This window comes from Lontra canadensis, unplaced genomic scaffold (assembly GCF_010015895.1).
Source record: "Lontra canadensis isolate GAN:19392208 unplaced genomic scaffold, GSC_riverotter_1.0 scaffold2, whole genome shotgun sequence".
Lineage (NCBI taxonomy): Eukaryota > Metazoa > Chordata > Mammalia > Carnivora > Mustelidae > Lontra > Lontra canadensis.
Genome location: NW_022630996.1, coordinates 57,322,471 through 57,334,950, shown reverse-complemented (window position 1 = coordinate 57,334,950; position 12,480 = coordinate 57,322,471). Strand labels below are relative to the sequence as shown.

At 49.3% G+C, this 12,480-nt stretch overlaps 1 protein-coding gene across 1 annotated transcript in view; it reads left to right on the top strand.

Moving 5' to 3' along the window:
- Positions 1–4,589: 4,589 nt before the first annotated feature.
- Positions 4,590–12,480, top strand: part of NXPH1 (neurexophilin 1) — a 300,407-nt gene continuing 292,516 nt past the window's right edge. The window contains exon 1 of the mRNA XM_032874188.1: positions 4,590–4,678. Within this exon, the coding sequence (XP_032730079.1) occupies positions 4,625–4,678 (54 nt within the window). The 5' untranslated portion in view covers positions 4,590–4,624. The remainder of the gene's footprint in view (positions 4,679–12,480) is intronic.

Genomic DNA, 12,480 nt, shown 5'->3' with positions numbered 1-12,480 from the left:
TGCTTTATTCTATTCATTTCAGATTGGATCAGGTGGAATTAGGAAAAAAGAGGGCAGAGGATTGTTTTTTTACCATGGTTATACTTGATGCTAAATTTACATGTGTATTAAGTTGCACCACATACAAAATTTAGAGAGTGATTTCCAAAACAATTCTTTTTCTTTTTTAAAGATTGTATTTATTTATTTGACAGATAGAGATCACAAGTAGGCAGAGAGGCAGGCAGAGAGAGAGAGAGAAGAGGAAGCAGGCTCTCTGCTGAGCAGAGAGCCTTATGCTGGGCTCAGATCCCTGGGCCCTGGGATCCACCCAGGCACCCCTCCAAAACAATTCTTAACGTAAACTTTTCAGAGCAATGTCTGAAAAAGAATTGCCACAAATTCTGTACTCCTTAAGGATATGCTTTTGTCCTATCCTGGGAAGGCCGATTGCTGATGTATTCTAAGAGTGTATTTTAGAGTGGGGTAACACTTTAATCAGAAGAATGTCTGAAAATCATGTCCTTATTATTTTTACTTCTCTTTAAAGCAAATGATAGGGAAGAAGGAGGGGGAAATGAGCCATCTTTGTCTCCTATTACCTCCTACCCCCCAATATTGTGTCATTAAAATTGGAGAGGTTTAGCAGAAACAATGATAAGTTTTACCTGGCTTAGTGCCCTTTTCTAATTGAGTACTACAGGAAATGAAAACTCTAGCAAAGGTACAAAAAATGACAATCCACTGATGTTCCATATCTCGGGCCAAGTGTCTCATAGGATCAGTAAGAGTCGAATGTCTGGGCAGAAGGTCTCAGGTCATTACCATAAAAAGCTCTTTGGCACCCTCTGTCACAGAACAAAGTGTCAGACCAGTTCCCATTACTAGGTGCCTGTGGTGCTTTTCTTAAATAATCAGTCCCATTCAGACAGAGATTTTAAGGTCCTTGATCGTCTCTCTATTTCATAAGCAGTAATTTTTAAGGCTAAATGGCACTAGAGGCAGAATGTTTCTGAAGAAAGGTTTAGAAAAGAGAACTTGGTATATCCCAAAGCTGGCCTGATTCTTTCTCATTTTTTCCCAAAGGTCATATTCCAAGTTCAGCCCTGACAGTGTTGTACCTGGGCATCTGGGGAGAGGCAGGCAACATTTACTCCAGCTCCACACTCCAGCTTGGAAGGGCCTGGGAGCTCATGTACGAGTGGGGATCAATTTGAGGATGGCCTCTTGAATCCTAAAGGGTGGAGACAAAGCTTCCCTTGCTCTACTTGGACCCTTCAGCCTCAGATATGGGTGCCCTAAGGCTTGTTTTTCTTCTTTAAACTTTTTGAGAACATGAAAAACCAGGTACATGAAGATAGCCAAGATAACATTGCAACTATGCTGTATATAAATGCGCATTTTTCCAAAGTGCATTTTCAGAGTCCCACTTAGAAAATGTGCTTCACTGCCTTACTCTGCATATGCCCCAATGAATTCCAAGAGGTCACAGCTGCAGAGTACAACTTTTGAGATTAGAAGAGTTTGCTCTTTAAAGAGCTATTTTTAGCTGGAAGGGAAAGTGTAGACCTCAAAGTGCCTGGCAGTATGTCCTCCAGTGGGGATCTGAATTGGAGGTCTGATTCCAGGGGAAGGTCTCAGTGGGGTTATTTCTGCCTTTGTTCCAGAAAAGGGTGGTTCTGCTGATTGTTGGTGCTGGGCGCTGGAAGGTTAGCAGCTTCTCCAGGGGAACTCAACCTATAGTCCTCCAGGACCTATTGTGTCTGGGCCCCCAACGGGCCAGAAACGGTGGAGCCTGAGGTGTTCCAGTAGCCACACTGGAGGAAAGGACTCCCTAAGACTCATTAAAAATCACAGATGGTATTTGGATACCATCAGCTAGGGCTCCTGAGATGAATTCCAGCCCAATTCTTACAGATTATTAATGGAGTTTTCATTGTGTAGAGGGCATCATTCCAGGTCAAGCTCTGGCGAAGGGCGGGCTTGGAGAAGTAACCAACGAAGTGGGGGCAAGAAAAATGCTTTCAGCCGTGCTCAGACTTGCTGACTGAGTCAGGGCACCCTGAGGAGGTGCTGGCAGCACGGCCAGCACTAGAAGGGCCTGGTCTCGGTATCTCATCAGATAAGGATGAAGCTGGTTTGAGGGTTGTGTGCTGGAGGGAGTGAAGGGGAAAAGAAAAGGACAAGGTTTGAGAAGAATAGGGGGTGAGGTAGAGACAGAGAAATACAGAGATGGAGAGTCGGAATTCCTGAAAGAGAAGTAGAAAGATAAAGCCGAAGAACAGAGCACAAGGAGCTCAGGCACAGAGCACAAGAAAGAAAGGAGACAGAATGAGAAAGATACTGAGAGAGAGCAAGGGAGAAATAGAGAAAAGACAGCGAGAGTCAAAGCAAAGAGCCGAGAGTGGGAGACGCTGGTTGGTAGAAGGTGTCAGAAACGAGGAGGTGGCAAAGGCTCAAAGCCTCTATCCGCGTTCCCCCTCCACCCCACTCCTCTCGTATGGCCCAGCGCGCGGCGAGGAGTCGAACGTTCGCGCAAGGTCGCCCAGTCCTCTCGGCTGTCGCGCACTTAATGGCTGGAGGTCCGCAGCGCCCCCGCATCGGGCCCCGCATCCACAGGTCCGCGGCGCCCCGATTCCGCGCTCGAGGCGGGCCAGGGAGCCCTGCACCCTTCTGCGCCTATTCCTGCCCTGCGCATCGCCCCACTACGCTCCCCACCACTCCTCTGGCGTTCGCAGTCCTCCTCATGCCCCCGGGGGACTGGGCTCTGCGGCCACCAGAGACACCGCAGAAGCCACTTCTCTTTGCGGGCCTGGCCCACTGAGAGCCCGGGAGCGGGATCTATTTATTCGGGGTATTAATTAGTCTCTGAGGAATCATTCACCCACGTGCCAATGTAATTGCCCGTGTCGGGAAGGTAGGCGCCGCAAGCGGCAGACCTACGGAGAAAGCACCACCTCGTCGGCGTCCCGAACCCCGGCGTGCTCCAGCGCGTCCCCCAGTGGCCGGGCAGGACCATGCACAGGGCCCGAGACTCCTCTCCGGAGTGGCTCCCCGGCTTCTCAATGTTGCGGTAGGCATGCAGCTGCTCGGTGCGCCAGGAACCTCCAGGTCTTGCCACCCCACCCCTTCCTCAGAAACTCAGACCGTTAGCGCTTGTCGTGTGGTTTTTTTCTCTGAAAGACCAGTGTTTTATCTCTCGAGTTCGAGTCCTTAGGATTTGCCCAGTCTCCTCCCCTTAAGTCATTTCTACCTTCCTTCGGCAGCCTCGGAAAGCAAGGAGCCCGGGACTGCTCGTCCCAGAGCCAGAGCTGGCGGTCCCAGTCCGTCCAGCGCATTCGCTTCTCTCCCTCCCTCTCTTACTCCCTCCCTTTCTCTCTTCCTCTCTTTTCTCCTCCGCTTCCCCCTCCCTCTCTTGCCTCATAAGTTTCCTGCACCGTGAATCCAACTGTGCCAAGCCTAGGCTCCCACGGAACCAAGCCTGAGCGCGACCCGGGCGCTGAGACGCCGACTCCGCCGAGGCTGGACGAGGCAGCGGGACCGGTCCGCGCCCAAGCATGGAGATGAAGCGCCAGGGAGGGCATGTCCGGGGCGGCGGAGACGCCAGGCCCGAGTAGCTCCTCCATGGAGCCTACCCAGAGCGGTCCCTGCTCGCCGGTTTCGCCCCTAGTCCTGTGCGGTACGTACACTTCGCCTTTACAGTCCGGGAGAGGGTATCTTGGAGCGGGGTGTGGGACACCGGGAAAGGGTTGGCAGGAGGGCCCCTGGTTGGGGGACAGAGTGCGCCTGGCGGGTGACCTCACGGACCCGGGCAGGCTTCCGCTCTAGAAGTTAGCGACTGACTCTGCCTCTTGGCTTGAAAAAAAGTAGTGCCAAAGATGTGCTTGTAGGCGCGTGTATTTCTGTGCAGGGGACTCGAATGGGTAAACTGAGCCCGGCTTTACTGTATGCAAATTGCATTCCCTTTCCCCACCCCCACTCCACGGAACGTGTGAAGATATCCAGCACCTAATCCCGGTCAGCTCTACCTACCCCTTCCTCTTCCCGCGCCTCCCTCACCCAGTCTCTCCAGCTCGCTTTCCTCTCTCTTTCTCTCTCCATCTCTCTCTGCTGGTGTGTACGTGTGTGAGCACGGTCAGGGCTGGCGAAGAACCAGCCGCCGCCTTTAAGTCCGAGCCGCCCGGCCATCAAACACTAGGACAGATCTCGCTGCCAGAAACACTTGGGCTCGGAACCAGTCCGCACGCGGTTCTGTGTGCCCCACCACCTCCTGTCTCCACCACCCGGGAATTCGCACGCGAGGAGTGCAGGGCGCAAGGAACCCCTCATCCTCCTACCCTCCTGCTTGCCTGCCTGCGGACCGAGCGCTCGCTGGTTTCAGGCGCTGGATTTACTCGCTTTCCAATTTTTCCTGCCCCCCTCCCGCTCCCGGTTTTTGGTCCACCCCTCCCCTCCACGACCCCCTTTCCTCGCTTGGTCGCCAAGCCTAACCTTGCCCGCGTGGTCATGGGATGTCTAATTTCATTTGTATCTAGGCTGCTGAGAGCGCTCCTTGCTCTGTAAAGTGGATGTCAGGTGGATCTATGTTTTTGAAGGAACAAAGACTCAGCGAAAGCACCGCGGAGGAAGTTTGAGACGCGGGAGGATGCAGGCTGCGTGCTGGTACGTGCTTCTCCTCCTGCAGCCCGCCGTCTACTTGGTAAGTCGCCGCGGACCCGGCGCCCCCGCAATCCCACCCTGGTCGCGAGGCCAGAAAACCAGGGGCGCGCGGGAGGAGGGTGAGACCGCCAGTGCAGCGAGAGCAGCGTTCTTAGCGACCGTGTTGGAACAACTTTGGCAAGCTGGTCTTTGGATCCCTGCGGGATTTTCCGGGTTTCCCACCCTCATTTCTTGCTCCAGTCCCCCATCTCCTGTACGTGATTCTGAAAAGAATCTAGGTGGCCCTAGACATCCGGAAACCGAGGAGATTGTGGGACGGGATGCTTTATGGGGAGAGATGGCAAAAGAAAGGGTTGAATATACGTGGAACTCTCATTAGTTCATCCACAGAGTTTAAACGAAAGGAAATGGAGGTAGAGAGTGAGGAGCACGAATCTGCCTGGGTCTCTGACTTTGAAAGTGAATCCACCCACCTAGTCCCCCAGTTTGGAGATATGACACAAAGAAGTGAAGGTAACTTTGTTCACTTGCAGGCTTCACAGAGGACAAGTTTATCAGATAAGAGCACCACAAACGATTAGATAAGAGTTAGGTCAGGGCTAACATGCAGCGGCTCTCCTCCCTCTCCTCCCAATCTCTTCTTTCCACAAAATAACCCAACCGCAGTTCCAGGGCTGAACCCCTTACTAGGGAATGGCAGACCTTATTGTCAGGAAAATAGTAAGCAAAGTCACTGCCTGAGTCTTTCTGGAGTGGAGTTTGGGGGGTCTGGAATTTGCACACTGTTGGAACAGGGGATGGAGGCGAATTGGTAGCTGTGGGCACCGCGTGGAGCCAAGACGGAGAGAGCAATTTTCTTGTGTCTGGCTTCAGGGAGGGCCAGGGCCACTCGCACCCTGCTGGTGAAGTTGTGTTCAGAGCGCTGACACCCCATAGCTTATTTCTGAGCCACAAACGCGCACGGAGGGCCCAGTGTGTTTTGCCTAGGGACGAGGAACGCTGGGCTAGGCAGCCCGAGCTCTCTAACGGGCGGGACTGGAAGAACAGGATGGGATGGGGGGGGGCGGTGCCGTCCCTCAATCCCAAGGGCTTCAGAACCCACAAGCCCAGGAGCAAAAGTGCTGCCAACCCTTCAGATGAGAGCGTTTCCCAGCTGTTGCCCTGGTGCATGTGACTGCGGGGCTGCTAGTTGTGTGAACTCTATGTTAATGAGTGTGTATGTATACGCGTGTGTGAATATGTATGTGAGGGTGTGTGCCTTTCACGGGTTTCAGCTTCAATCCAAGAACCCTCAGTGACGCCCGTCTTTGCATCTTTATCGCCTGACTATCGCAGCCGCGGACGCCAGAGGGCGCTGCGCGTCAGTGTCCTCGCCTACAGGACACCTTGGGGTAAACAGGTGAAAGCCAGGGCAGCCAATCCAAAAGAACAGGCTTTCTGACTGTCACCGAAGTCTGTGTGTTCCCCGGTTGGAACGCAGACAGAATGCAAAAATTGTCCTTAACATTTCCCATCTTCAGTCATTCTTGCCTCCCCCCCGCCCCGTGTCCAGTCTACCCACTGACATTGAGAGCCCAAAGACGAAGGGCAGAAAGTTTGGCTAGAGGAAATACAGAAATTGCTTATTGAAAGAAGGGGGAGGGACCGCAAAATGAAAGCTACAGAGGAGGGATATTAACGATTCCCTTGACCATGGAAACCCTCCTGCCCCTTTCCTCTGCATACCTTTACGCATGGCCTGAACCTCAAGACTATTTTTATGTCCTTGGACTGTGCTCACACCCGGCAAAGGCTCGCGGCTGTGGTGCAGTTTATTGCTTGGAGCAAGTATTTCGATAGTCTGGAAAATAATCTATCAAAAGCAGAAGTGAAATCAATACGTTGTGTTAAATTTTAAATGTGTTTGTTGGCAGTTAAACCGTTTTCCACTCATTACAACAACAGTGCTGGATTTATTCTAATGCGCTGCGTTCTCAACAACAAGCGCATTAATTCTCCTTTAATTGTAAACTGGGAGCATTTGAAAACCATTCAGTGTGCAAATTATGCTGATTCAATTACCGTTTAGTTACAGACTTCATTACCTGAATGCCTTTTGGCAATACGGAGAAAGGAGACAATTTTTCCAGTTTCACTCAAAACAATACGAAATGTGAACAATAAAATAGAGAAGGCGATTTAGAAGTCCATTCTTTTCTCTCCGATCTAAAGTTGTTTTGTATGTCGGGGATTAGAAACCACAGGGTACCACAAAAGCAAAAGGCTGGTAGCTGTGACCCAAGGTAGTATTTCCAGGGATTGTAATCCTATGGTTATTTGCCCTCAGAATTCCAAGATATTTTCCTGGAAGAGCAGGGAGCTGGTTTTTACCATGGAAATAAACTTAAAATGGTGATCAGGCAGTCGGGACAGGTTGGTTCTAGGCAGGTAAGGAAGTGGAGAGCCTTCATTAAAACTCTAGGGCAATGAGATAGACCTGAAATGGCTGAAGCTTCTTTCTCCATCTATTTTATTAAACACCATATACTGTGACTGAATTTATCATTTATTTATAACTGTATGTTAGAACATCCTGGATCTTTGCAAGAAACTGCAATAGATGCATGCAGTTGGTCAGGAGCTGCTTCAAGTTACACTCCAAGAAGGCAGGAGTGGCAAAACCATTATTTTATTTTTTTCTCCTTGAATTGCCATAAATCAAGAAGGAGTTTAATGAGTAATTTTATGTCTTTATGAGCTCACACCACAAGTTAAGTGACAGGGTGCTCTATTTATGCATTGCCTCTTAGCTGATAGCACAGTGTATCTTTCCCTTTAAGCCTCTGGAATCCCAGTTATGTTTTCCAAGGAGTGATTGCCACATTGTGTTCAGGGGAACAAGATTTGTGTAGGTATTTCTTATACAAAAGTATTCCTGCTTCTGCTTATAGAGAAATACCTTAAATGTTCCCAAATTGGGGATTTTTCTTTTTTTCCATGAAAAACAATTCTCTATCCAGCAGGTCAATGCTCTATTCTTAAGTCACACTCTTCTGCCTGTATTTGAGTGAATGTTCTCAAAATGTTTCTTGGCCCAAGTTTCTTTGGATGCCTGATCTAGGTTGAGGATTTTGAGTGTTTTTGTGTTTATTGAGAGACGAGTCTGTTCTGTTTCAAACGGGAAGCTTATTTAGTACTGCATTAGGAAGTTAATTAGAAATGTGTCTACAAAGTAACCTTCTGAAGCATATTAGCCAGCGTACTCAAAAATCACCACAGGGCTAACTCCAGCCATAAATGCAGGGAAGAAGGAAACCATTTTTAAAAAAGAAAGGCAGAGAAATTTTCTGTCTATTGAATTTTGTGTATAATAGATTTAAAAGTCTCAATTTGTTAGGAGAAGAACCTATGGTGTATCAATACTTGTTTAAAAATTTAAAAAAGGCCCTGCAATCTTTATTCTCCTGTCAGTTCTGCACTGATTCCAGGATGTTTTCAGTACGATAGAATGGGGGTAACAGGACAACAGCATTTCAACCGAATTGAAGCACACGCTGGATACACTAGGAAAATGTGATTTCTGGTTCTGAAGAAAGGGAGTCCTCAATTGCATTCTTTTCAGTGGATCAAACTGAAGGATAGGCCAGGGCACACAGGGAGAGCACCTCGGAGCAGAAAGCAAAGGTGTCCTCTTGGTGGCTCACCTGTGGCCATCTTTAGAGTTGAGGACTGAATCTAATGAGTGCTCCCTGGGCATGTCAACAAAAAAGTTACTCAGAAATTGAGTCCAGAGAATCTGGTCAGGAGTTGAATGAGGTCATTGTGATCAGTCACACATTCACAGTTCTGTTTTCATGAAAAGAGGCTCCTCACCCTCCAATTTAGGTCCCACCAGTTCTGCTAGGAATTCAAATTGCTAACAATCTAGTTACTTTTTAAAACAATATGGGTAAGAATTGAAAATCTTTGTTCTTAAAAATTTTTGAGTCAGTCATTCCTTCGAATTTAGAGTGTCCTTAAAATGTGAATACTACTCCAGTTGTTTAATAGAGATTAAAGAGTGATTAATATATATGGAATACTACTTCTGCACTACTAGAAGCCAGACCGTTTGGGTGAATTTGCCTCAGCGTGAAGGTGGCTGTTAAGAACTGAGAAAGTTGAGAGGGAAAAGCAGCAGGAGAGAGACCATCTGTGTCTATCCTTTGGACTAGGTATGGGCACTTTACATCTTTTGAAAATTAAGCCACTGCCCACTGAAAATAGTATAGTTTGAGCTTATTCCTGAAAAGAGAAGTACATTAACTACCTGACAGTGGCTGGTCAGTGCTTTCTGTTAAGGCCAGTTCTTGGAGGTGGTACTAAAATTTCACCAACACCACTGCATTTCCTGATCTTTCTACCCAAGACCAGCCTTCCTGATACAGGAGCAAAACCTAGTGTTTGAAGGAGCCCATGCCCCAGCAGCACAGCAGGAAAACTTATCAGTCCCACGACATATTCTAGGGCTCTGTGGAAGGAAAAGTTGCTGCTATGCCATTCCATTATTGCATTTTACTGAAGGGTTCAATTTTCTGTTGACCAAGAAAGCAGCTCTCCTGGTGTGTGGGAAGCACTTGGGTGGGTTGCCCTTCTGCCACACTTCAGGAGAATTATGCTGGTCTGGGGCCTTCTAGTGATAGCTTCTGGGAGAAACTGTCTTAAGTATTAGAAGGGAAGAACCAGAATCACTCCAACTTTCTCAGCTGTATTTTCTCAGAAAGCCATTAAGTTCGTGGCTCCTCTTTGTGCGACGTTGATTTCTATTTGGCTTTGAATTGTTGACGGCTATTTCCTCTTTAATGTAAGTGTTGTCTGGGTGAAAAATATATCTAGTGGCAGGGAAATTGGTTGATTTTTTTGAGATAGGAGCCCAATGTCCTACTTTTCTATCTGAGGGAAAATTTTCTGCAGACTACAGAAATTGACAGCATTGTCCAGGTAATAACCACCATGGACAATATTTTCAAAAGGACATTTGAGTGATGAAAGCATTTGGATATTGCTTTTTCAAATAAGCAATTTTCTGTCTTGGCCTTCTTTGATTTTATAGGGGATGGGGGAGAAGGGACCAGGAATTGGCAAAGGTACACCTTCCTAGTTACTCCCAGTCCTGAAATATCAAGGTGCTCCTCAGCTTCGGTTGGAATTCCGGGGTCCGAAGAGCCCTGAATGGGTTTGGCTGTCGCTGCTTTGATTTTAAGAGTCAAAAGGGTATCTTGGGAATGAAGAATGACACTCTTCTTGCAGTCCCCTGTCCAAATGGAAGCTCTGAAAGTTGCATGCTCTCAAGTAGCCAGTTAGGAAGTGTACATTCTTTCTGAGTTTGTTTTTAAGTAAGGTGCCTAGCTTTGTTTCCATCCTGGAAAGTTCCCTAGTTCCCTTGAAGCAACCAAATCCTTCTGGAGCTTCAGATCTCATTCTAAGACCTAAACAGTCTTTGCCGTTTTAATTAATAGGGGCAGGCAGGCTAGTCAGTCTGGCAAGGCGCGGGTCGGGTCAGCTGTTTATAGGAGCAGCCGGGTGGCAAGGCGGGTATGCTCTCTCGCCTAGCCCTGCAATCTCCTCGCCACTATTGCTTCGGTCCGGAGGCGTGTTTGCAGGAAGTTGCGGTCTTGATTTATCCACTACTCAAGCTTCCGATCAGCTTTTTCTCTATGTCAGCACTAACCCCTCCCGGAGCTTGGTAAACAAGGCGCACACATTTTTTCTGCTGTCGATTGGCATGTTGACGACTCTGCTTGAAGGAATGTGACAATAAAGTGGGAAACCAAAGCTTGGCAAGCACTTAATCAAGGATAAAAAGGTTCCGCTGTAAGGATGTCACTCAATTTATTGTGAAAGTCGAATGAATTACGTTTAATGAAAGTGCTCCCCAGATGAATATTACCAGCAATTTCCTGAGTTGGCTCTGTCAGCTCGAGATGAGGAAATGCCAACCCAGATCAGAAATGAGTGCCCATCTCAATTACTATGCAAGCTTTCCAAGAGCGATTTTTATTGAGATAATATATATTGGCGGCTTCTTCTTGCCGGTCCGCGCGCCTAGGAGCGCGTTTGCGCATTTTCCAAGTTTGCCATCTGCCCTCGAGGTTTTCTGGCTTTTGCTTAAACTTCTACTGAGTGCGCCACGTTTTTGCTGCGGGCTGAAAACCTAATTACCCTCCTTACAGATTTTTCTTGTATATTTTGTTTACTATGGAGGTGCGGGCTGGCGGGGGTGAGGTTAGGGGTGGGACCGAGAGAAACCTTTTCTAAGGTGCCCGTCGTTACGGAAAGTTCCTTTGTCGTTTAGATGGGTGCTCTGGGTGTTGGAAAGCAAGGTGGCGCCCAGAGCCGGGTCTCTGGGATAGAGAGCACCGTGGCGGTCCCAAGAGCAGGAAGTGTGCCTCGGCTTGCCTCTCCCAACGCCGTGTAGCAAGAAGACTTTTAACGTTCCTACTTCCTTTAAATTAATATGGGTATTTTCTTGTTCAAGCCGGAAATAAGTTGGGGAGGGGGATACACAGGCCGCAGCCGGAGAACATCACCTCATCTGCATGAGAATGGAGAGCCGAGAGGCTTTTCATGTAGTGCTTCTTTTCCCACAATAAGACAAATTGCCGCTTAGAAATACCGAGTGTTTCCTTAGAAACTGGCTCGTGGGGGCTCTGCGCGTTCCTGTTGAACCTGACTTCGGCCAGGCCTGGCTCATCACCCTCGTAACCCTAATGGATTCTGACGGGAAGGATCCGAGTTAGTGACGGTGAAGGCAGCAAAGGGAGGTTGGACGCCCTCGTCCTACCAGAGGGAGGGGGCGTCCTCCTGACACAGAGGTCTCAGCATCCTCCTCATCCGTTGATTTTAAAGGCCATTTCAAGTCGTCTTCTACAGTTAGAGGAAAGAAACTTTCTTCGACGTAGGTTTCATACCCTAGACTCGAAAACCCTGTCGTCTCAACAAAGCCGCAGAGTGTTTGGGCCCCGGGAAGTTTGCCAGCCGGAGTCGCCGCCGCCACAGCTGCGCGCTCTATTGTCTGCTTTTAGCCTCCGGTGACCTCGAGCAATCCCAACGGGTTTAAGAAAACAGAGGCACAGCTCTCTCGCGTCTAGACCCTAAGCTTTCACACCAAAGCGTAGCTTCTGGGGAACTTTTCGTCGACGCCGCCGAGCTTCTGTGCTTCTGGGGCAGCAGGCAGGAGTGCGGCAGTTCCTCGGAGGGAGGTCGCGGGCACCGAGATTGAATGGGTCGTTGGTCGGCGGCTGAGTAAACCCGGCGCGCGAGCGGTGCTTCAGGACCACGGACAGAGCCACAAGCTCCGCCCGGCCGCCCGCAGTCCGCACACCAGCCCTCCTCCGTCCCGGCGGCGCGGGCTCTGTCCCTACAGAAGTAGAGTTGGCGCTTTCCGCAGACACTTCTCTACAGCCCAGTCGCGACTCTGACGACCCGCCTTCCTCTCCCGGTCTTTCGGGAGCACTGAGCTCAGATCTCTAGGTCCGCAGAGTTTCCTCTGGCCAGATCGGCTCGTTTGCACCACTTCCCCCCAACCTCCGTGGCTGCGGCGTCACGTGATTACCACAGAGTTTAGGCTGAGGGGAGCTGAATTCTTGCTCCCCCCACTTTCTCCTCCCCTGTCCTCATTCCTTCGCACAGTTCGTCAAGTCTGCCCCCTCCCCCCAAGAATCAAGAGTTGTAGAGCTGTGAGTGTCTTTAACAATGTAAAAGCCCCGTTTGACACACAAGGAAAGTGAGGCACGGAGAGGGGATCAACTTTGTCGTCAGAGTAAAACCAGTGGGGAGCAGTGACTCATGCCCTATCTCCCACCTGCAGGGAACACGGCTAGA